This window comes from Cynara cardunculus (genome assembly GCF_001531365.2).
Source record: "Cynara cardunculus var. scolymus isolate 2C chromosome LG 4, CcrdV1, whole genome shotgun sequence".
NCBI classification, from domain to species: domain Eukaryota; kingdom Viridiplantae; phylum Streptophyta; class Magnoliopsida; order Asterales; family Asteraceae; genus Cynara; species Cynara cardunculus.
The window spans coordinates 19983203-20006454 of NC_037531.1; the positions used below are offsets into that span (position 1 = coordinate 19983203).

Below are 23252 nucleotides of genomic sequence, written 5' to 3' on the forward strand. Positions count from 1 at the left end.
TGTGATGATTTTAAAATAGTTTTGTACAGGTGAATAAGAAACAATCAAGCAAAAATAATAAATTGGTTTGGTTTGGTTTTCATGTTTTTTGTTTTCTTGCATAAATTAAATGCATCAAGTTCCAAATTCAAAACATAAACCAAAAGGAAAAGGAATTTTTTTTTATAAACTTGTAATTAAGAAATAATACGATTGCTTACTTTCATTTCATTTCATATCATATAGTAGTAGTATATGAAAGGGAAAAGTGTGTGTGTGTGTGTGTGTGTTTATTTGTAAAATTTTCTATTTAATGACTTGAATTGCCAAGTTTCTTCTACTTGCTAAATTTATCAATACATAACAAGTAATGAATTGATACCAACATCAACATGTAGGAAATCAGTTATCTCGATTTGGTAATAGTTGGAATAACACTATGTTGTGAGTTTTAAGACACAACCTTGACTTGAATACATTTCATTCCAAGCAAATACCCAACATTTGTTTGTTGACTGCTTTTCTTCCACAACTTTTTGGGCCTCCATCTATGAAAATGGATTTTTGGTCAACCAACAAATTCAATGCTCGTTGCTTCCATTCCATGCAGGTCAAGTCCAACAACACCCAATTTGGACCAGCCACCCTCAAAACCTCATTCACTGATTCCTATTTCCTTATCATCAAGATTAAGGTGAATGTTCCTTCCCCTGGAAAACAACATAAAACATACATACATACATACATGTAACAGAACCCAAAGTTGTTTAGGAACCGGGGACCACACTTAGCATATTCATCAACAACATGGAGGTGCTATCCAACATGAATGTGTGAATAACACCTCCATATTCATCATGAATATTCAATCCTGAAGAGGGACATTGTGGACGGTTCCCAGGTTCCTAATCATATTTATATGCGACTTCCATTCATCTTTGCATGATGAGAAAAGCAATCTAGGTATCGTCTGCTTGATGCATCATCATAGCACAAACAATTAAAGAAAATAAGCAAGCCTTGTGGATTCGCATCATCTGCAACAAGAAATTTGAAGATATATATACATACATATATATATATATATATATATATATATATATATATATAATGACCGGCATGAAATCCGCTTCTAAGATGGAAAGAATCTTTCCAGAAGAACGAGATTTGGAAGAAGAAAAAAAAGATCTACAAACTTTAATCAATCTTTTAATCTTCAAACCCACTTCAAATAACCAATGGGATTCTGTAATGCTTCCAAATCAAACACCAATAACTAGATTATATCCTCACAGGAAAAACAAATGTCATATTAGCAAACAAACACTAGCAATAGCATGGATTTGTAGAGAACATTAAAGATCTTATTAGTATATCTTGATAGCTGATAGAAAGGTCTTATATGTTCAGCATATGTGCACAAGGTAACCAATTTTCATGTAATATGAGACAATAGATCATGTATAACAAATTTCCATACAAACAAATGAAACAAAAATCTCGGTAACTAGTTGAAAAAGATAAAAAAAGAACATACAAACAACATGCTTACAGGGGATATTTTATCAGGAGGCTTCCTCTTTCCTTCAGCCCATTCCCTTGATTAGAGGCACACACACAGAGACAGAGAGAGAGAGAGCCTGAGAAGAACTGAAACCAATCAATGAAACACCCCACCAAAAAAATTAAAGAATAGTGTCCTACAATATTCCAACATTTCACTGTGATCTTCTTCTCGAATGCTGGGAAACTGCATATCCTTCAAAGAAATCCAACACCGCGGTCTCAAGATCTTCAACTGAGTACTTGATATAGTTTTCAGGGTGCCTCCCATTCTCTATATGAGTCCTGAACCTTCCAAGAAACGACCGGTACGCTGGAATCAGTTTCTCTGATATGGAAATCTGTAGTTCCTCACGAAGCTGTGTATCGGGTATTAACCATAACGCCTGCATCCGGTGTACTTCCTCAAACATGGCGTTAAACGACTTGAACCTCTCTCTCAGAGCACTTTTTGAAACCCCAGATGAGAAACTTCCACTCACATGAAGCCCTTCATCTCTCAAACAATACAACACCCCAACCCATGTTGCTCGTTGATATCTGGTTGCAGCCTGCCGGAACTTCCCTGTAAGCTTTTTTAAATAATAATCACCGATCATCTCCCTCAACTCCGGTGACCCTTTGATCTTCTGAACAATGTAATGAACATTGTTCATGATGAACAAATGAGCCAAGGAGTTGTCTTTATAGTGCTTGGATTTTCCTTCCAAATTGAATTGCAAAATCACGATGATCCAAATCAAATGGAGCGCTAATGGTGACTGACCTTCATGGTCCGTGAAATCCATGTCTGGAGTACTCAAATCATCGGAATATCTAGAACCAGTTGCAGGTCTGGAGACTATTAATTCGCCCAGCGTTTGTTTGTAATCTGAAATCAAGCTTATGTAGTTCATCACATACCTTGTTAATGGATGAATCGTCCCTCCGGGGACCGGAACTCGAGAAGGTTCGCGAAGGACTGCATTTTCGAACTCCGACAGCATCCCTCTGGCAGCCTCCGCAAGCCTGGAGAGTATCTCGGTCGCCTGAACACTAATTGATTCGGCTGATTTGGAGTAAAAAACGGCGTCGATATCAGGCAATAAATCCAACAAGGCATCGTGTAAATCTAAGATCTTGAACAGTTTCTCCGGCGACCTACGGCTAATACTGATGGCTTCAGCAAAATTGAAGAGCTGGATCGCCGGTCCTTTAACCGTTTCCATGAAGCACGCATCGTCGGCCGCCGTCCCTAGATCCTCGAAGATTTGCTGGCAGAGTCTCTTCTCGCTGGCGAATAAAACTCTGATGCAGACTTTGGCGGCGCGTATCCACTTGCCGATCTTGGCGTTCAAGGCCTCCCATTCGAGGCGCTGGATATCGCCGATGCTCAATTTCTCGACACCGAGCTTCTTGAAGCTGGAATCGACCGCAGACTTGCGTACGCTGCCGTACACCTGGACGCACTCTCTGAAGTATCCGGCAGCGATCATACGCTCGGCGATGCAGCGGAGATCGTATATGCTATCGGATGGTATGAGATCGATCTCGCGAATACTGCTCATGGATCTGTAGCTTGCGGTTGTCGTACTGCTCTCTCCTCGTTCCAGTAAGGAAGAAGAAACGGAGTCTTCGTCCCCTCTGGTAGTGTAGTCGTCGGCATCGGGAAATTCGCCGATAGAAGTGCTGGTTCTGGAAGGGAGGTGAGTGGAAGAGATGGATTCAGAGAGGGAGTCGGTTTCAATGGGAGTAGCGTGGGAGATGAGTATGTTGCGAAACTCGTCCTCGAGACGAGCCATGGCAATCTGGATGGTGGTGGTGACTTTCTTAGAGTGGTCGTGGTCGTGGTCGTGATGGGAGAGGAGCGTTGACTCCATGGAGCGTTGGATTTCATCGATGGCTTGTAGGTAAGAATCGATCTCTTGACGATCCCCGTGGAAGATCATACGAGCCCTAGCTTCTTCAGAGACGGTGGAATCCCAGCGGAGAACGATCTGGTGGGCTTTTTCAAGAGGTATGCGGTGGTTCTCCGGCGATTCCATGGAAAGGGTGATGAAAGATTCAAGCTTTTTGGGAATTGGAAGGGATAAAAGGGTAAGGATTGGATCTTTGCATGAAGAATCTGTGTATCTTTGAAGGAAGAGGAAGAAGAAGAATTGAATTGAATTGAAGACAGCAAAATCTTGGTCCATGTTCACATCTACTGAACCTCCCTTTTTATTACTTTTCCAATTCCATTTACCTTTCAAATTAAAAAATTTATATATTATTTTATTTTATTTTAATTTAATAATATATATATATATAAATATAACATTGTAATCTCTAAATTCTTTGAAGATGCTCTGAATAATTGTTATACTCTATTATTTTCTTGATTTTGGAAAAGATTTATTTTTGAAGCATGAGAGCTAAAATCTTCATTTTGGAGAATTTATTTTATCTTCATATACTTTTGTCGTATTGAAAATACATTTGGACCTTTTTTAGAATATTGGGAATATGAAAAGAAATGTTTGTTTGATGGAACTTCATTTTGGAGTAGCATTATGATATGATGGTTTTAAATGTAAGACATAAACTATGATGATACATACCATATATACATATATGTATGTGCATTTGATTCTTAAAAATTGAAAAATAGATATGGTTATGTTATTAAAATACTTTGAATTAAATCTTAGGTTCATTGAGAGAAGATGATATATTGAATTAATAAATGACATGACATGAAATGAAATGAGTTGACTTTTGGAGTAATGAAAGGAAAGGAGATGTTGTTAGTTTAATAACATGTCTTAATCCAATCACATTAAAAAAATGTAAAAATAAAAATGGATGATGTAGCAAAAATAAGTAAGTGGTTTTTTTATTTATTTGAAGGAATTTATATGTATATGTATATGCTTATTCATTTCAACTTGAGTTTTTACCTTATGAAAGTATTGGTGTTATATATATATATAAAATAAACTTAAAAAGGTATGAAATGTGTGTTTATAATTATATTAATATTTGTTTGAAATAAAAAGTAATGATGAGTGGATTAAGTTTTAAAAGTTGTAGTTGTGTATATAAAAACAAAACCCTTTTCCTTTCAATTCAATTCAATTCAATTCAATACATCAAATACTTATTTATAGCAACTCTTTTTTCTCTCTTAAGACTCTGATTTTGTTTCTACTTATTTATGTCATTAATTAATTAATTAATTATATGGGGAGTGTTGACTTTTGACTTTTTGTTGCTTTTTTATTTATTCGAGGGAGAGGGAGAGGGAGAGGGGCTTCCTCCTCGTTGTTTCTTACTAAATTGAAACCCTAATCTTAATCGATTCAACAATTCATATTCATCATCTGAAGAATAATAATAAGAATGCAACATCAGAGGCTGAAGCAACACCACCACCAACCATTCATGCAACACGCTCTCCTTCAACAACAATCTCTCTATCATCCCGGCCTCTTGCCGCCTCCACAGGCACATACATTTTCACAACTCTCTTTTCATCTTCATCTCCTCACTGCCTTTCTCGATTCATCATTCATCGTCTCTCCATTTTTTTTATTTTTTATTTTTATCTTAGCTGCGTCAAATTTTATGGAATTGGGCTTACTTACATGTTTTTCTTCTCACATCTAACATTTGGATCGTCTCTCTCCATCGAATTCTACTCATCAACCTCCCTGAGCTACGTGAAAATTACATCACTGAATTGTTTTTTTTTTTTAAGGCAGTCGATATGAGTAACAATCTACATGCATCTTCTATCCACACAGTGAGACATGATATCATAAATTTTACAAACTACAGATGTGGGTTTCTTTGAATGGCACTCAGAATCCCATTTTGTGAAACAGTGTATCAGCCAAATACACCAGCTAACTAGTATTTTGGTTAGTCTTTCTCTGATTTGCCTGACTGACCCATACAAGACACAAGCTTCTACTGTCTTATTAACTTTTTCCCACACCTTCATATGCCTCAATGACTCATTTTCTTGATTTGGTATCACAACTTTATTTTCTCAATTCATTAGTTTCTTTATATCTTTTTCACCATCTACATCGTATTCTCAATCTTTGCTCTGAGACTTGAATATTCCGGTTTGTTTCCCTAGATGTGGTTGTTAAAATCGAACATGCTGCATCTATTCTGTGCTAAATTGAGTAACACTCTAAATTGTGTCTTTATCTACATACTACAGATAGCCCTAGGCTTGTTATTTCAAACTGATTCACATGCTCCTAAATTTTTTGCTTCATATAGAACATCAAAGCATAATCCATGTTTGCATGACGCAAATTCTCTCTTTTTGTAGCGAAACTTTTTTCCCCTAATCAAACGAGAATAACACAATGAATCTTTGATGATGTTATGGAAGAGTGAAATAACCACATCACTTTGGCCAAGTGTGTTTCTATGTTATGGAAGAACTGGATGCACATTGATTGGCTTAGGATTTTTCAATTGGCTTGGAGAGAATATTGTTGGTTCCTAATACAATTCACTTAAAGGACTGGAGGATGAAATGGCTTCATGAGAGGCTCCAAACATATGCCATTGTCCATGCTATTCCACAGTTGGCATATTGTTGAATCCTTGAAGGTGTATCGAGAAAGACATTTCATGATATATGATGGGACTACATGAAAGTTACACTAGCCTGGGGAGTGAATATTCCTCATTTTCCGGTTGTGGGAGGTGGATGAAACATATTGCTATCCTTACCCTTAAATGGGAGTCCAGAAAATTGTCATTGCTTAATACATGGTAAACAAACAGTAGACGCTCTAAAGAAGGAAAAAAATTGGGTGCTCTTTTGGCTACGCATACACTTTTATTTGTTAGTGAGCTGCAATACGACATTTTATTTCATTACCAGATGTTTGAAAACTCTGAATGTTCCAAATTCCTAGCAATTAAGAAAATTCTGGAACATATTTCTTGTTGTTTGTTCAGTAATGCTCATGGACTTTATCTAGTTCCGCTATGTTTGTCACGAAAGCCATTTTAGGATGTAACTGAGTGTCTTGTGGAGTTTAAATAATTATATCATCACTGGTTTGTGTGACTGTTAGTTGTTTCGTGAGTGTGTACGTCTATGGTTTTGCTCCATACATTAGTTGCAGATACACTTAGCCTTTTATCCTCTTATTCTTTGGGCATCAATTTTCTAGTTAGTGGGTTGTATAATCTTTTTACTCTTAGCTTGCTACTTTTTTGTTTTTTTTTTCACTTTTTCATTTTGCAGATTGAGCCAATCCCAAGTGGAAATCTGCCTCCTGGGTTTGATCCAAATACATGCCGCAGTGTGTGAGTGGTTTACAAACGATTTTTTAGTTTATTTCTTCTTCCCCAAACTGCATGTTTAAATAGCATGAAAGCCTTGTGCCACTCTCTTTAGCCCACAGTATGTTTTTTAAACTCATATACCTTGATATTTGCTTATTTTTTCTAGTATACATGGATCCTGAAGTGTTTAGTCAGCATACACGTGAAGCAAGTGGTGGTTGTTTTGTCGTTGCTGTATTGATATCTGGGAGATTCTTTAGCTATAATTATTTCTTTTTGCTTTTTTTTAAACTTCTGGTTTCTTCGTTTTTGAGAAATGCAGGTATGTGGGTAACATTCATTCACAAGTGACCGAACCACTTCTTCAAGAGGTTTTCGCAAGTACTGGTCCTGTTGAAGGCTGCAAACTCATAAGAAAGGAGAAGGTAGCTCTTCCTTCACTGTTGACTTGGGCTATGTTTGACCTTCAAGAAAGTATACAAATATGATTTATGTGAAACTGGATTAGGAATTACGATGAATAATGTTTACTTTTCCTTAAGTTTAGCTACACCCTGATCTTTTTTGTTTTTCTTTCCTATGCAGTCATCTTATGGATTCATTCACTACTTTGATCGTCGATCAGCTGCACTCGCTATATTGTCGCTAAATGGAAGGCATTTGTAAGTTTTGTTCATAGACAGATGTGATGCCCAGCTATCTTACTTCAAAATTTAGCGTTATTGATTTCATTTGCAGATTTGGACAACCTATCAAAGTTAATTGGGCATATGCCAGTGGGCAGAGGGAGGATACCTCAGGTTGGTTTTGGAGATGCTCGTTTTCTGCTCTAAATAATTTGTATATAAAGGCTAGGCATTTATATGCTGCTTATTATTGTTATTGAAACAGTATCCTGTATGATAACATGGCTATTGTTTTTAGGTCACTACAACATATTCGTTGGTGATCTTAGCCCTGAGGTTACAGATGCTATGCTGTTTACATGCTTCTCTGTCTATGCTAGTTGTTCGTGAGTACATTCCCTCTTTCTCGCATACATATCTCTCTCTCTCTCTCTCTCTTTCTATACCCTTTGTCCCGTACCGTTACATCCTTCTTTTATGTGTGTTGCTTTATTCTAGGGATGCAAGGGTTATGTGGGATCAAAAAACTGGTCGTTCACGTGGTTTTGGCTTTGTTTCTTTCCGGGATCAACAGGTTAAAATTCCAATAGAATCCTTCCCTAGATTTTTATTTCACTTTGGGAAAAAAATGGTAGTATACACCTTTCATTTTTTTTTCTTCGTAACACAAGCGGACAGAGATGTTCGTAAACTACACCTTGACACCACCAAAAGCTTGTAAAAAAGTGTTGCTCCATTGCAGGGACGGACCCAGGAATTTTTTCTTACGGTGGCACAATGTAAAGCGGTTGCACCTTCTGAAACAATATGGTTGCACCTTTCAAAAAGCTAACTTTTTTTTACCTTACAATGGAGGGATTTACCGGTGGCAGGTGCCACCATTTGCCCTTAACTGGGTCCGTCCCTGCTTCATTGCCACCTTTGTGACTCTGTAATCACTAACCACCTGTGCTGCCAGGGATAAAAGTTCATTCCTTGCTCATACTCTTTTTCACCATGCGCATTCATTCAAACCAAGATCTGACCTTCTTAATTTCTGTTTAGGATGCTCAAAGTGCTATAAATGACTTAACTGGTAAGACTGGTAAATTTTGTGTTTCTTCTACTATCTAAATGTTTATAAATTCGAAAATTAGTATATATGATTCTAGCATTAGTACTTTCTAAGATTACAAGAATTTGGTTTTACTTGTGTTGGTTGCATTTTGGCACTCAATATCATTTTTCCACACCTCACTTTTCAGGGAAATGGCTTGGCAGTAGGCAGATACGCTGCAACTGGGCCACAAAAGGTGCTGGTACTAGTGATGAAAAGCAGGGCTCGGATTCCAAAAGTGTAGTGGAGCTAACTAATGGATCTTCTGGTATGTAATACTAGGAAAGCGGCCATGAGATATCCAAAGACCTCATTTTGATTTTTACTATTTCTCTTAAATTATCTTGAACAGATTTATTTTGGTCTTCATTTTTTCTTGTTTTACTATATGATTTGTGCCTTATCGTTGCTCTGTCTCTGTTTCCATTTTTTGTTGATGCCTTATGGGTGTGCAAGTGGTCAATTTTCTTATTTGATTGCTTTTGCAGAGGACGGTAAAGAGCTTGCCAACAGTGATGCTCCTGAGAATAACCCACAGTATATGACTGTTTTCGTTGGCAACCTTGCCCCAGAAGTAAGAAATCATAGTCTTCTTTCCATGTCACCATCAGTCCTGTGGTGGTTATGTTACATTGTCCAAAATAAAAATGATTTACTTCCTCTATTCTCTTATAGTCATTATCATTAGACTTTGAACGTCAAAATTGTATTTGCATTATTTGTAATCAGGATATGCTTTTACATTTTAAACACCATTTTTCCTGATTTACAGTTGTACTTTTTGGCTTAGTTATCCATTTTCTTAAATTCATATTCATATACATTTGAAATTTAGAGTAATGTGCTTGATATTTAAAGTCAAAAGTATGATGACCCATTGGAAGAGAAAGATGGCAGTTATCATGTCTCCTAGAGCAACTCATCAGTTCTGCACCATGTTTTGTTGAATTAAGTTGGAGTTTGTGTTTCATAGACAAAGGTTTATATAGCTTTAAGGAAAGCTCTTCTTACTTTTGTGTGAGTTAACTGTGGGATAAGAATCTAAATGTCAGTTATGGTGTAAATCAAGCGCGACTGTGCTACTCCGGCTTATCGATTGTTTAGCTATATTTGAGCTAATATGATTTGATGAAGGTTCCATTTGATCATCATTACTATCAGCAGCACATATCTTAACTTGCATGTGGTTTATTGCTGCTGTTGCTCGGGCACTAAAATAAACAAGAAACCCAGAAAGGGTGGGATATTTACTTGATGACTTGGAAGAAGTATGTGTGCTTTCAAGGATGATGTCCTTAGGTTATTGAAATTGTTCATTGTGTGATATGTATATTTAATTTGTTTGAGCTAGCTGTTAGCAAGACCAAATGCAATTCTTAGATATTCTATTCTAATTTCAGGTTACCCAGCTTGAGCTTCATCGCCACTTTCATTCTCTTGGTGCTGGTGTAATCGAAGAAGTTCGACTGCAGCGAGATAAAGGATTTGGTTTCGTGAGATACAGTAATCATGCCGAGGCAGATCTCGCTATTCAAATGGGCAACGCCCAATCAGTTCTTTACGGTAAACAAATTAAGGTACATATATTTTCCTGTTGTGTGCTTTTGTTTAGTGTGCATTCAACAAGCTTTTAAGCATTTGGTAATTGTAGCTAGGCTGCTAGGCAGGTCAGCCAAACATGATCTGATTTGATGTGCTCCAATTCATTAGAGTGGATCAGTGATCCCTTAAGGTCAATCCATTAATCTAAATAAGTGATCTGGCAATTTTATGCATTTAGATTCATGAACAGCTTGGATTGATTTGATCTGATCGGATAAGCCATGTGAAAGGAAAAGATTGCAACTTCATCTTGTATGGTTTTACCAAATGCAGTCTTATCTTTTACCATACAGGTTCTTGAAGCATATGACCCAAACTTTTAAGATAAAAAATGTTCTTTTGACACAATTTATAGCATACAACTACCAGGATTTTACTTATGTTGTACAAGTTTCTAATGAACAACACCTCAACTTTGTGGAATTCATCTTTAGCTGCCAGCATATTTATACCTTTGTTTCTAATTGTAGTAGATGGACATAGTAATTTTTTAAGTACAACATTAAAGTTTGCCAACATAAACGTGAATAAAGATGCTGAGGTAAGACATTCTATTAGAGGAAAAAAGATGCTGAATGTGGGGTGGCTGGTTCATTCTAATAGTTAGTTATTCGGTTAGATGTGAATAATAGCTGACCCTGTTTTTGTTGTTTTTCTAGTGTTCATGGGGTAGCAAGCCAACTCCTCCAGGAACAAGCTCAAATCCATTACCTGAACCTGCACCTGCATCTGCATCTGCACCAGGGCCTGCACCTATGTTATCGGCTAGTGAGTTGTTGGCATATGAGCGGCAACTGGCAATGAGCAAGATGGCACTGATGGGTCAGCATCCTCTTAAACAAGCAAGTATGGGAATGGGTGCGGCTGGAGCAAGCCAGGCCATATATGATGGTGGTTTCCAGAGTGTTGCTGCTGCCCAACAACTCCTGTATTATCAATGAAGACATATTGACCATTGTTTTCTCTTGCAGCAGGCCAATTGATGTGCCTTTGCAGATGAGTTTTAGGAGGCTTTGCGTCTTGTTTTACTTTTTTTTTCTTTTTCCGTCCCTATCCCTCGCCTCCTGATTGGGAGTTTGTTGTCCTACTTCTATAGCTTTGCTTACTATCATTGTATGTAATGCTTAATGCTACCCGTTTTAACCACTGATGGTTGTGCTGCTTTCCTAATCCTTTTGGTAGTTGATATCATACACCTATTTTGAAAATCACATCGGAATTCATTGGTATATATCTTGATAATCCTTGTTTATGCTTGTGTTGGTTATCAGGAGATCAAAGGATACAAATGAATGACACATGAAATATGGTGATGGTATATTAATTTCTTCCACCACCACCAGCAGCAGCACCAGCAGGTAAACATCATGTTTCATCTTCTTACACAATTTGATCATTCTGCTTGCAATCTAGAGATGTAATGATCGTAGAAGGTGGCTGCTTGATCCAGATCACCAAGTTCTGTGTAACAATCAGCTATTGCTCCAAACGCTTCTGTGTTTCCTGAATCCTCCCCTTCTCTTTTCGAGATCGATAGAACCATAGAATGGTAGTTAATGGCTTCCCGATACTTACCCTGCCTTTGCGATGATGCTCCTGAAATGATACATGAACGAATACAGTCAAACTCTCCGTAAACCGTTCTAGAATAGAAGGGCTGTTATTTAACACAGCAAACCTAATCCTCTTGCAGCTTTCTTTTCCTCTATTGGATTCTTGATAGCTTGAGAGAGCTCAAGTGCAGCCTTGAACTCCAAAAATGCCTTATCTGGATCTTGATTTCTTAAGAAATTCTTCCCGTTTTTAAGACGGGATACCAGATCTTGTTTCCTTGGATCAACAATCACTTCATTTTCTGGTATCTTACTAGCACCAACAGGAGCATAACTTAAAGTGGGTGCATATGATTCGATCTGTGCTTGCCTTTTTAAAGCTGTATTAATCTGCCGTAGCTGTTCATTCAGTCGTTGCAGTTCTCCTTTTCTTTGTCGAGCAACCAGTCCTGCAAGTAAATCAATCGACTGTAAGGGGCATTTTGGTTGGTTTTCCATTAAGTCTTGTACGAAACTATGGATAAAGTTGTCTTGTGTGTATTAACCTGTTCGTATAGATTGGGAAGATTTTTGTTTAGGAGAGGTTTTTCATAGATGGAAGGAACCTTTTGTTTAATTGGGAGGGGCGGGTTTGGAAAAAAACTTGGCTTTCAGTATAAATCTCCCGCCTAGAAGCTATTGAAATGAGCCACTTTCTATATCATTAAGTCACTACCAAACAGTCATGTATAGTTGACCGAATAAGCTGTGAGTCCCTTTAAGCCTATAAAGCTGGTGACAAACAGGCCCTAAGTGGGCCGTAATGATAAATTGTACATTGAGAAATATGAAAGCCAAGTACAGATCAACTGAAGTTTCTTTACCTCCAACAGTAGCCCCAATTAGAGCAACAAGCAGCAGCAGGGGCATGTTCATGTTAAACAGAGACTGCTGTGTTTCACAGGTTTCTGCCATGGCTTCTAGAGGTGTAACAACCAGTAATGCATTGGTGACAACAAGATCCATTGGAAGGGATCTTAGAATCCCCATTTTCTGCAATAGAATCAAGAAATAGTCAGATACAGACACAGACACACCTCTATTTTATAATTGGCAAGTTAGAGTCACCATCATACCTGATGTGAAGAGGAGGATTGATTGAGAGAAGTTGGGCAAATTTCACAAGAATCTTGGACATATAATTTCACCAGAGGAGGAGACAGCTTCCCTGTTCCACAAAGGCATAAAAGTAATTATAGAAACAACCCAAAAACAGAGCAGCGTGATGATTTGATGCAAACGGAAATGGGGTTTTCTGAAACCAGCATCAGCGGTAGTGGAGTCATCATGAATTGAGAATGTGGAGAAGAAAAGAGTGGGAAGTAAGGTAGCTGACCAAGGAGATGACGGGAGAATGCAGTGGAGCAACGGGGGACAACCACCACCATTTGTGGATAAACACTAACAGTAAGGACCTGCTCCGCTGGCCACTAATTAATGGACACAATTGAATTTATTTATGATCGTTTGTTTGCCTCACAAAAAGCATGTAACTTCAATGACAATGATGTTAATGTACATAGTACACTCAACATACCTTATTACCTTATACGTTATTATATGTTGACGACATGAAAATGAAAAAATTAATATACCTTTTAGAGAATCAATCCTGACATGTCCATATGCCAAAACAAAAATAACCCAATTAACACACTAGTATCGTTTAAATACGTGACGTCTCATTTTAATTGAATGCATATTTATGATATTGACATTATTTCTACTTCTGTTTGTAATAAACAAGATTTGTGATGAACGTTCTTACCTTACATATGAGACATTAGTGAAAGCATGGATTTTAAACTCCCAGTCTTGCTCAAGATTTGGCAGGAACCAATGTAGGTAAGAAGCTGAGGAAACACAAAGAAAATTCCACCGCTGAGAAAGCATCATCATAAAAAGAAGCCAAAGACAAAATAAGGATGTTGATGCGGCAATTGGGGTTGGGGAAGAAGATAGTTTAGAAAAGCGTAGAGACCTGCAAGGTCTAATATATTAAAGGTGTTAAAAGTCATCTGCATATTTTGATCAAGGAGATGAAATCATGAATTATTTGTGCCGATAATGATGTAACACCCCGATTCCACATCTTGTCAAAACTTTTCTCTAATAAAAAGTCCGGTTTATAAATAAAGGAACCTTGTATCAGTTTACTCATAACTCAATTAAGTGCATCATATCAGTCTACTGTAATCAACATATGATCCACGGACATTTCATAGAAAAGAGTTCATGCTTTCATAAAATCTTGCAAACACAAAATTGCATATAAAAAGCATGTTTCGTAGTTTTGCATTGACTCCTTCACAACGACCTACGCACATAAGTCATACTACTTAATTTAACAAATAAAATTCTAATTTTCACTTTAAAACTTCCTATATCCGTGAATACTTGAAATTCATATATTTAGAACCTTATTTGTTTTCATGAATACCGCAATAAATAATTATATGTTATATCATGAATCACTGGTTTTGATTTCGAGTTTTTTACCATTGATTTATGCATATATACCCTCAATAAAGCACTTATCATTGATTTACGCCACCTTCGTCATAAACCACCGCTTGAACACCATTTCTGACCCTTTTACTAAACTGGCCCTAAACTTTAAGGGACCTAACTTTTTAGCCCCTCACGTATTTAGTATACACATTTGTCCCCAACCCCCCCCCCTACAAACCTTTATAAGGTTATTGGAGTTGCAAAAGGGAGATGAAGAGTGGTCAATGGTTGATGTAAAGTGATCAAAATAACAAAAAACACACACTGCATTTAACGCTCTCCGTTAGCTAGTGTCAGTCTCTTTTCATATTTACTGAAGCACAAGGATGATTTTCAGATTTTTGATGAAAGCAGAGGACCAAAATTGGTGTTTACTCAAAATATAAATGAAAAGGAATATAAATAAATAAATAAATAATGAAACTTCAGAGGGAAGGTTTATATAAGGAAATACATGCACAATTCAAGCCTCCAAACTCATCACCTCGTCGGAGCAAAACCACACCAAAATCCTCAATTCCAAGCTTTATCTCTCTCAGCTTTCCGTCATCTACGCCGCTGCTGTTGTAACCATCAACCCTATTACTGTTGTGTCACCGGGGTTTATTAATTGACACCCGATCAGCAGTGATCGGTGCTTTTTCTCCATTTTTGCAATTGCAATGGGGGTTTCTTTCAAGGTTTCCAAGAAAGGTGCCCGATTTCGCCCAACACCCAAACCTGAATCCCCTTCTGTTCCGGAAGACAACGATCCAGTTGACGACGCTCCTCAAATTCAACCTGCTACTACGCGAAAGAGAGCGGTATACATAATTTTTCGTTACCTGTTTCCATTAATTGTTTATGATTGGGTTGTTTCTCAAATCCAATTGTGTCAAAAGGATTCGTAACTGGTTTGTGTTAAATTGTACTCTCTTTTTCCCCCCAAATTAATTAGTACAGAGATATTTTGTCAATTTGATAATTTTGATGTATAAATTGCTCAAAATTTTGTCACATGGCATATTAAAAGTTTGGTTGGAATAGATTGCATAGAAAATAGTAATATATCTAGCATGCATGAAATGATGAAATTTCATCAAAATCCCTTTTCACTGACATGCTTATGATCTAGCAAACTTGATGGTCATGGTAAAATATTCTTATAAAAAGTGTACAATCTTAGTTGAGCATGTGTTTGAACACTTGAGTAAGGATCCCCAATTCATGAGTCAGTTGAAAGTTTATACTTGCTAGTAATGTAAGCACTACAGATATAATATTGTAACTGACTCAAATTTGTGGAAGATCAATGATTAAAACTACAATGGCTATAGTCTGGATATCAGCATCTGGCAAAGGAGTTCATATCGATTTTATTCAAATCTTGATGGTAGATCATAGCGGATGCTCTTTTATTGGATCATCCGGAGATGATGGGGAGAAATTGAGAACTTATTTGATTGGTTTTCAGTTGTGGCGATTGTAGTGGGGTATGGAATATGGAGAGAATACAGTGAAACATTCAAAAAGTCATAGGATACAGCGAAACATTCAACGTCTCTTCAGCTGCTTTTGTTTGTGTCCTGTTAGCATAACTATGAATTATGAATGTGCAGGATGATTGACACCATTGAGGAGGATTCATATTAGGGAACAGGAATAAATGATCGCAGATCTTGGTTTAAGGTTTTAAGAGACACTTATTAATGATAGATACCTTCTATAAATAATGAACAAGATGGTCTCGTGTTCCGAGATTCTTAAAAACAATATAGTCATAATAGAAACCCTATTTAAGGGAATATTAATGGAACTACCATCTATTAACAGATTCTACATACTTACATACATATATATGTATATATATATATATATATATACATATGTTTTCAAATTTCAATATCCTCTTCCATGACAGATGCTGTTCTCTGTATAGGTTGATGTCACCAAGGATGATGGGGATGTTGCTGAAAATTTAGGTATTTTGGTGTCTTATCAACTATCAATACATCCTTTCTTTAAAGTTGTTTGCCCTTTGCAGGTTTTTATCTAAATTTCCTTTTTATGTTTGTCAGATGCAGAAGTATCTTTCATTTTAAACATCTTCCCAGATGGATATTCAATTGGAAACCCCTCTGAGGTTTGTCGCCCTTTGGCTTTCTGTCCGTGACTTGAAAAGACAATTTAGAAGTGGTTTGTAAAATTCAAACAGTATTACTTGCTATTCGCCACTAACTCATTTCGGTATGTGTTTTAGTGTATGGTTGGGCATCAAAATGCTGTACAGGATGATCCAAAATGTTTGCACCCTTATGATAGGGCATCCGAAAGTCTGTTTACAGTAAGTATTTTGTATGACTGTATCCACATGCATGACAGTTTCTACTGTTAAAGTAACTTCACAAATTGGATTTTCAAGATAATTTGGAGATTTCTTTCTTTCAGAAATATTGAATTGTTCATATCTAAATTTGTGAAGGTTGGCTCTTTTTGTCCCGTCACCGAATTTTTCTAGTTGAAAACAGCTCTTTGCCTAGCCCACATTTGATCCCGTTAAGGTTACCATGGGTAATCTTTGACAAATTTTTCCTGTTGTACTTGTAGTCAATTGAGTGTGGCCGGATTCCCGCAGATTTCTTGGATGATATACCTTGCAAGTACAATAATGGGGCAATTGTGTGTGAGGTAAGTAATCATAAATCAGAACTAAAGCTTTAGGCTTATATCTTGCAGATATAGTTGCATGAGTCGTCATAGATGAACTTTGAATGTTAAACGAACTACTTCCGAGTTTAAAATTATTGCTAACATATTTTATTATTGAGGGGAAATCAACAATCACATTAAAAGTACACTACGTATCTAAAAGACAATTAGAACCACTCTTAAAATTGTGGAAAATAACTAATAAGTAAAAATTTCTTTACTTTCAGAAGTCAAAGGAAGCCAACTAATAGAAAGTGGAGGGAGTATTCAACTATGCATGTATTAATCTGTTAGTATGTTAGAAGCAATTTCATGCTGTAGTTATTGGACTAACGTATGCAATTGTGTAGGGGCAAGCTCTGCATGGAGTTGGTATTAAATAGTGCATCTTCTAAACATGCTTTTCAACATCCGACTCTTTTTGAGGCTGTTATCATATTCTTTCCTTAGTCTTCTTGGTTTGGTAACTAAGCTCTAAAGCTGCATAGAGTCCACACAACCATAGCTTGCAATCTGCATCAATTATAAGTTGCAAAACCACCATCATGCTATTATTTAATTCCAAGTTCTCATGTAAATGCTGTGTGCTTATACTTCTCATTCGTTCTTTTTACGTTTTAGCGTGCACCATGGCAATGAATGTTTTTTTAATTTTATGTTTTTATTACTTTTATTTTGTTTATTTAAAAGGCATGCTGTTATAAATGAATTGAACATAGTTCAGAGGCCTCTCCTAGTATGGAATGAAAGGCTTAATTGAAGTTCAAATGACCTGCTGTATGCAAACAATGGAAATGAATGATTTTCAAACTCAAAGACCTAATATTGGCAGTAGTTTATCTCTGGTGGCTCCCTGTTGGTCCTTTTTACACTCTTTATCTAGTCCTGCCAACCAATGCCCACAGTAGTTTATGAAGGCCGCATTATTATAAGTTTTTGTTTTGGATAAAGCACATCACATAAGTTATATATTCCTAATAGCATGAATTATTGCAGGTGCGAGATTACCGAAAGGATTCTTCTGAATCAGGAGTTAATGGTCCATCTACAGTTGCTTCTCCTACTATTATGAAAGTATCTCTTAAGATGTCATTGGGTAATGTGGTGAAGGATATCCCTCTGATTTCTGATGGTGCTTGGACATATGGTGATTTGATGGTAAGCATGAGATACCATTTATATTTTTAACAGAAATGACGAGAATCTGACATTTAATGCTATTGGACTGTAGGAAGCAGAGTCCCGGGTATTAAAAGCCCTACAACCAGGACTTTGTCTTGACCCGACTCCCAACTTAGACAGACTCTGTAAGGAGCCAACTTCCTTAAAGGTGACCGAGCAAGTTTAAGATTTTTAATTTTTGTCTGCTGGATTAGCTGATTGCTTGTCTCTAAGCTTTGCCTAGCTTTCTTGCAGCTAAATCTGAATATTCCTGAATTACGTCGGAAGAGATTGAGGCAGATGTCCGGAACTGCTCCTGCATCTGACAATCAGATCCAGGGGAAGGCTTCCTTGGATAGAGTCCCTGAAAACTCAAATTTCAGGCTAGAAGACTCACGACCAATGATACATCAACCTGACTTTGTGGATCTGGCTACCCAGGATGTTGGTCAGAGCAATATGATAGTCACAAGGCCTAAAAACCAACCAGATAGCTCCATCCCAGCATCTTCAGTTTCTCATCAATCGAAATATCAAACTGGTGTTGTAAACCCAAGACACATGCAAGATCATGTGCCAGGGACTGTGTGTACTGCACCAGGACCTTCTTCTGCACAGGACATGGTGAGTTCATACACTGATGGTTTAAGCTCAATTATATCTTCAGTTCATGGTAAATGGGGAAACCAAGATGGCCAGTTGTCCTCTGTGGCCAATATAAATAAGCGAGCTAGGTCAAATCCCATGTCTGTTGATGGTAATCAACAACAGATAGCATCACACATGGATAGTATCAATGCACCTGACTCCCGCCGGAAAAACACGCTCAGACAGCAGCAATCAAGTGGGGGAGGGATTCAGTATCCTAATGTTGGCATGCAAAAACATCCTCAGCAAATGTTTGATGGGAATTATAATCAGGGTACTGGGGCAATGCCATTTACAATAGGCGAGCAGGGAATAAGATACAACCTAAACAAAGAGCTAGTTGGGAATGAAAGGATGGAAAAATCAGATCCCAACCAAACTAAAAATGAGATGCATATGATCAATGTAGAAATGAACCATGTTAACCCTCAACATTCACGATTGCAGCAAAGGTTGCCACAACAGTTCACAAGATCGAATTTCCCTCAAACTCCCTGGAACAACATGGGTCAACCTCTTGAAAACAATACTAGAAAGGAGGAACATTTGCAGAGAAGAACGGTGGCACAAAGTCCCCGGATCTCTGCTGGGGGTTTACCTCAATCTCCCTTGTCACCAAAATCAGGGGAATTTTCTAGTGGATCAATGGGAATGCAATTTGGAGCTGTTGCAATAGCCGCAGTTGGATCATCCCAGAAGGAGAAGTCAGTTGTCCCTTTGGTCTCTGCAGTTGGCACACGATCTGTGACTTCTAGTTCCAATGATGCGATGCAGCGGCATCACCAAGTGCAAATGGCAGCAAACTGCAGATCAAAGTCCCTTCCAATGACCCATGTAATAAGTGGAGTTGGGTCTCCTTCCAGTGTTGGTAATGTGAGTGGTCCATTCACTGCCAGCAGTCCTGTTGGGGAAGAGGTTGATAGAAGCATATTGGATAGGTTTTCCAAAGTCGAGATGTTAACTATGAGGTATTGTCTTTTATCCACTGCTTGATTGACATACTGATTTGCACAAACACTTCCTTCTGTCTCTTAACTATAGATATGGTGATTTCTGTATGTTTTTAGGCCTGTGAATATTTTCTTCTATAATTGGAAAGGAAAACAAAAAATCTATCCCAACTAAAGTTGCAGATAGAAGCCATCTTCTGTTTCCATTTTTAGCATGGCTACACATTATTCTGATACTATATGACTAGGTGGTGAATCTATTTTTTGGTTAGGCATGTTAATCGGTCGGGTGGGGTATCACAAAAGTTGGGTTTATCATAATTGGTAGAGCAATAAGGGCTGGGTTACCCATTTAGTATACATTTCATGCAAAAGAACACACATGCTAGTTTATTTTTCTCTAACTAGCACGTGATTAGGAGATGTTTGGAGATTGTTAAGAGAGATAATTCCAACATATAAAATATGTATATACATCTAGGTAAAGAGTGAGTTTTAAGAAAAATGTATGTTAAGCGTGTATGATTCGTTTTCTATAAAGGGCACGGAACCCCTTGGATAATTTTATTCAATGATTCTTTTAGTTGGAGATATGAGATTTAGACAGAATGATGTATGTATCTTTCTGAATGGAGACATTGAGAGAGAGAGAGAGAGAGAGTATGGAATTTTAGCTATTGAGCTTTTCAAGAGAGAAATATTTTAGGGAAATAAAATATAATGCTAGGCTGAGAGCGAGCGAGTTTCCATAAAGAACTAAGAAAAAAACTAAAATAATGCTAAATATATAGATTTAGAGAGAGAAATGTTACTCTAGATGGACTTTGATTCTATATGTAAATTTAAAGAGAGAGAGAGTGTACGCATTCTAGTGAATAGGTCCGGAATTGTGTCCTATAGGGAGGGAAATGATTGAGAGATCTTTTTTAGAAAGAGGATGTAAGGTTTAGAAAAATTGATAAGCTAGAAAAGTAAATAATACGTTTTAAGATTTTTTAACATGGTTGACGAAATTGTCCAACCCAACTCATATAGTACAACTTGTTTTGGATGGAGATGAATATGGATCGACACAAAACTCTTAATTCTGGGTGGAAAGGCTCTGGTTGATTACTTGTGCATGTCAGAAATGTTTAGATGTAAAATTTCTTGGAGCATCAGTACCTGTGATAGTATGACCCCTTCTTCCTATTTCAGGTTACAACTTAATTGCAGAAAAATAAACAAGATTGATGAGTACAAAGAAAGTACTACTTTTCCTACTGAACAGCTGATTCATTATCTTTTCAATGATCATGATGACGACACTCTCAAAGATGAAGGATGGAAGATGCCACTGTCCATGTCCCTTCTGGGTGGGAACATGAACATTTGCAAGACCAGGGTTTTGAAATTGGTGCAGTATGAACGACTGCCGCAAGGTTAGTAAATATGCAATAAAAAATTGTAGTTCAGTAATCATATGATATACCTTGCTGATCATTTATTATTCTTTCAGGACATGAGTCAATGATTCCCAAGGTGCTAACTCGGATGATATTAACAGAGAAACAAAGTGATCGCACTGTAGCAATGCATTATGGAGAGCTGAATGATCGTGTAGCACCAGAAGATTGGCTTCCTACACTTCCAAATACTGTGAGTACTTCCAGTGTTTTTTAGCTTAATAAATAAGGTCGGATTCAAAATTTGGAACTTCTTAGTGCAACAAGCATTCATCCCTAGCTTAATGACGGTTGACGGGTAATCCCCTCAAAGATTCATGCATATAATAGTGTCTAGATAGAAGTTATTGTGGTCATTCTTCATATATTAGCCTTTATGAGACCAAATTTGTCGTAGCAGTTAGTTAATTGTCAGTTATAGATTTACATCATTCTGACTTGTGGTTTGACTTGATCAATCAGCATATTGCAGACTTGCTTGCAGCTCAGTTCTGCTCTCTGGTATGTCATCAAATCATAATGACATTTGTATATGTACAAAGTGGCACTTATATTCCGTCATATAAACAATTTTTCTGTTTGTACAGATGTTACGTGAACGTTTTCGTCTACAAGACGACCACCTCCAGCTAAAACCACTTAACTTGGTTCAGTCATCTGGTGGTCAACCTAGCAGTGCTCCTGGAGTCCTTGCCATTCAGGAAAGTCTGGAAACTGTTTCGAACCAGTCGACCAATGAAGTTGCTACACCAACTAATGATGTGATTAACAATGTAGCAATAAGCTCACCACAGAACACGTTGACTGCAAGGATGCACCCTCATGGAAACTCTCTCTCCCAAGGCGGGGTTTCAATGACGTCCATCTATCAGCAGCAGCAACAACCGCAACAAAACCCACATTCGTTGCTGCAACAACAGCTCCATAGATCATCAGCTACGATGGTCACATCAAATCCGCTGTTAAATTCAGTAGGGCAGAATTCAAACATGCAGCAGCTGGGTAATCATATGCTTAACAAGGCTTCAACGCACCAACTTCAGTTGTTACAGCAACAGCAACAGCAACAAATGCAGAGGAAAATAATGATGGGGTCACCTGGAAACTTAGGCATAGGCGGACAGAACATTGGGGGTAATCATAATAATCACATGGTGGGGCTCCAAGGTGTGGGAAATGTTATGGCGATGGGGGGTGCACGAACAGGAACCGGGAATGTGTCACCAATGACCACCACCATCTCAGCTGGCATGGGCAGTAGCAACATGGGTCAGAACCACCCTATGAATATGAACCAGGCTGCAACTATCGGCAATGTGATAAGCCAGCAACTTCGTTCTGGGCAACTAACGCAAGCACAAGCCGCTGCTTTCATGGCTACAAAACTGAGGATGGCACAAACTAAACCAAATGTTTTGAGTGGACCTGGGGGCCAATCCAGTAATATCAGCGGGTCGCAAGCTGCTAGTAGACATATACACCCAGGCTCAACTGGTCTTTCGATGCTGGGTTCTGGTTTTAACAGAGGTAACGACATGAACCCCATGCAGCGAAATGTGATGGCTCCACCAAAAATGATGTCGGGCATGAACCTCTATATAAACCAGCAGCAGCAACTTGGATCCACATCACAATCACAACATGTTCTTTCACCACCTCAGCAGGGAGGTTCAGCATCTATTGGAATGACGCAGCAAATGAGCCAGCCAACTCCAGTTAGCCCACAGATAAGTTATATGGCTGGCCAACCTGCCATGAGTGGTGGCAATCAAGAGGGTCCGGCGAGTCCACAGTTGAGCTCACAGACCCTGGGCTCTGTTGGTAACATGGCCAACTCTCCAATGTAGTTGCAGGGTTCAAATTGGTGTTTGAAACTAGGATAATCGTACCTTTTTATATCAAGACTTGAAACTGCAGTTTTTTGTGTAAAAAAAGGTATGCGAGTTTTTGTGAGGTACATTTGTAGGACAAAATAAGTAGGAGCAGCTTTGTAGCAACTCCTTGAATGCTTGGTTTGGTATACAGTTTGGATTGTTTAGACCAAAATTCGCATGCTTTTTCAAGTTAAACTAAATCAATATATGCTAGTTTTCATATAACATTCAGAAAAA

General features: G+C 37.8%; 4 protein-coding genes across 14 annotated transcripts; 2 read left to right on the plus strand and 2 right to left on the minus strand.

The window, feature by feature from the left end:
* Positions 1–329: 329 nt before the first annotated feature.
* LOC112511497 (exocyst complex component EXO70A1-like) lies at positions 330–3673 on the minus strand. Of its 5 annotated transcripts, none has more exons than XR_003069089.1 (2): positions 1532–3673; positions 330–689 (listed from the first exon to the last, which is right to left on the minus strand). XR_003069089.1 is itself a non-coding variant. In XM_025117138.1 (2 exons), exons 1-2 carry the CDS (start codon positions 3564–3566, stop codon positions 1698–1700), a joined length of 1782 nt encoding a protein of 593 aa, XP_024972906.1. In that variant the 5' UTR covers positions 3567–3673; the 3' UTR covers positions 1394–1697. The 5 variants fall into 5 exon arrangements, 4 of the variants coding, with proteins under 4 accessions (XP_024972906.1, XP_024972905.1, XP_024972904.1 ...); XM_025117138.1 differs by lacking the exon at positions 330–689 and having other exon boundaries at positions 1394–2358; positions 2446–3673; XM_025117137.1 differs by lacking the exon at positions 330–689 and having other exon boundaries at positions 1394–2376; positions 2446–3673.
* Positions 3674–4809: 1136 nt separating this feature from the next.
* LOC112511024 (oligouridylate-binding protein 1B-like) lies at positions 4810–11357 on the plus strand. 4 transcript variants are annotated; one of them, XM_025116387.1, is made up of 12 exons: positions 4810–5007; positions 6782–6843; positions 7145–7247; positions 7408–7484; positions 7540–7622; positions 7747–7834; positions 7947–8022; positions 8493–8523; positions 8693–8812; positions 9033–9118; positions 9945–10121; positions 10806–11357. In XM_025116387.1, exons 1-12 carry the CDS (start codon positions 4903–4905, stop codon positions 11085–11087), a joined length of 1290 nt encoding a protein of 429 aa, XP_024972155.1. In that variant the 5' UTR covers positions 4810–4902; the 3' UTR covers positions 11088–11357. The 4 variants fall into 4 exon arrangements, with proteins under 4 accessions (XP_024972155.1, XP_024972156.1, XP_024972153.1 ...); XM_025116388.1 differs by having other exon boundaries at positions 7561–7622; XM_025116385.1 differs by lacking the exon at positions 4810–5007 and having other exon boundaries at positions 5143–6843.
* LOC112511025 (protein FLUORESCENT IN BLUE LIGHT, chloroplastic-like) lies at positions 11346–13232 on the minus strand. The gene is made up of 5 exons (XM_025116389.1): positions 13075–13232; positions 12815–12906; positions 12563–12731; positions 11825–12148; positions 11346–11742 (listed from the first exon to the last, which is right to left on the minus strand). Exons 1-5 carry the CDS (start codon positions 13124–13126, stop codon positions 11540–11542), a joined length of 840 nt encoding a protein of 279 aa, XP_024972157.1. The 5' UTR covers positions 13127–13232; the 3' UTR covers positions 11346–11539.
* A 1492-nt stretch (positions 13233–14724) lies between these two features.
* Positions 14725–23159, plus strand: LOC112511526. 4 transcript variants are annotated; one of them, XM_025117187.1, is made up of 13 exons: positions 14725–15052; positions 16168–16210; positions 16307–16371; positions 16489–16572; positions 16836–16916; positions 17934–18095; positions 18169–18267; positions 18354–18722; positions 19194–19714; positions 20894–21117; positions 21195–21334; positions 21604–21642; positions 21729–23159. In XM_025117187.1, exons 1-13 carry the CDS (start codon positions 14912–14914, stop codon positions 22986–22988), a joined length of 3228 nt encoding a protein of 1075 aa, XP_024972955.1. In that variant the 5' UTR covers positions 14725–14911; the 3' UTR covers positions 22989–23159. The 4 variants fall into 4 exon arrangements, with proteins under 4 accessions (XP_024972955.1, XP_024972952.1, XP_024972953.1 ...); XM_025117184.1 differs by having other exon boundaries at positions 18354–19714; XM_025117185.1 differs by having other exon boundaries at positions 14984–15052; positions 16150–16371; positions 18354–19714.
* Positions 23160–23252: the final 93 nt, after the last annotated feature.

Coding starts and splice junctions, on each gene's coding strand:
- LOC112511526 (XM_025117184.1), top strand. CDS start 14,912: ATGGGGGTTTCTTTCAAGGTTTCCAAGAAAGGTGCCCGATTTCGCCCA. Junction 16,917..17,933: donor ATGGGGCAATTGTGTGTGAG/GTAAGTAATCAT, acceptor GAATTATTGCAG/GTGCGAGATTACCGAAAGGA. Junction 21,643..21,728: donor CAGCTCAGTTCTGCTCTCTG/GTATGTCATCAA, acceptor CTGTTTGTACAG/ATGTTACGTGAACGTTTTCG.
- LOC112511025 (XM_025116389.1), bottom strand. CDS start 13,126: ATGGTGGTGGTTGTCCCCCGTTGCTCCACTGCATTCTCCCGTCATCTC. Junction 12,149..12,562: donor AATTGGGGCTACTGTTGGAG/GTAAAGAAACTT, acceptor ATTTACTTGCAG/GACTGGTTGCTCGACAAAGA. Junction 11,743..11,824: donor GAAAGCTGCAAGAGGATTAG/GTTTGCTGTGTT, acceptor GTATCATTTCAG/GAGCATCATCGCAAAGGCAG.
- LOC112511024 (XM_025116385.1), top strand. CDS start 6,632: ATGGTTTTGCTCCATACATTAGTTGCAGATACACTTAGCCTTTTATCC. Junction 7,485..7,539: donor TCGCTAAATGGAAGGCATTT/GTAAGTTTTGTT, acceptor TTCAAAATTTAG/CGTTATTGATTTCATTTGCA. Junction 7,623..7,746: donor GCAGAGGGAGGATACCTCAG/GTTGGTTTTGGA, acceptor TATTGTTTTTAG/GTCACTACAACATATTCGTT.
- LOC112511497 (XM_025117136.1), bottom strand. CDS start 3,566: ATGGAATCGCCGGAGAACCACCGCATACCTCTTGAAAAAGCCCACCAG.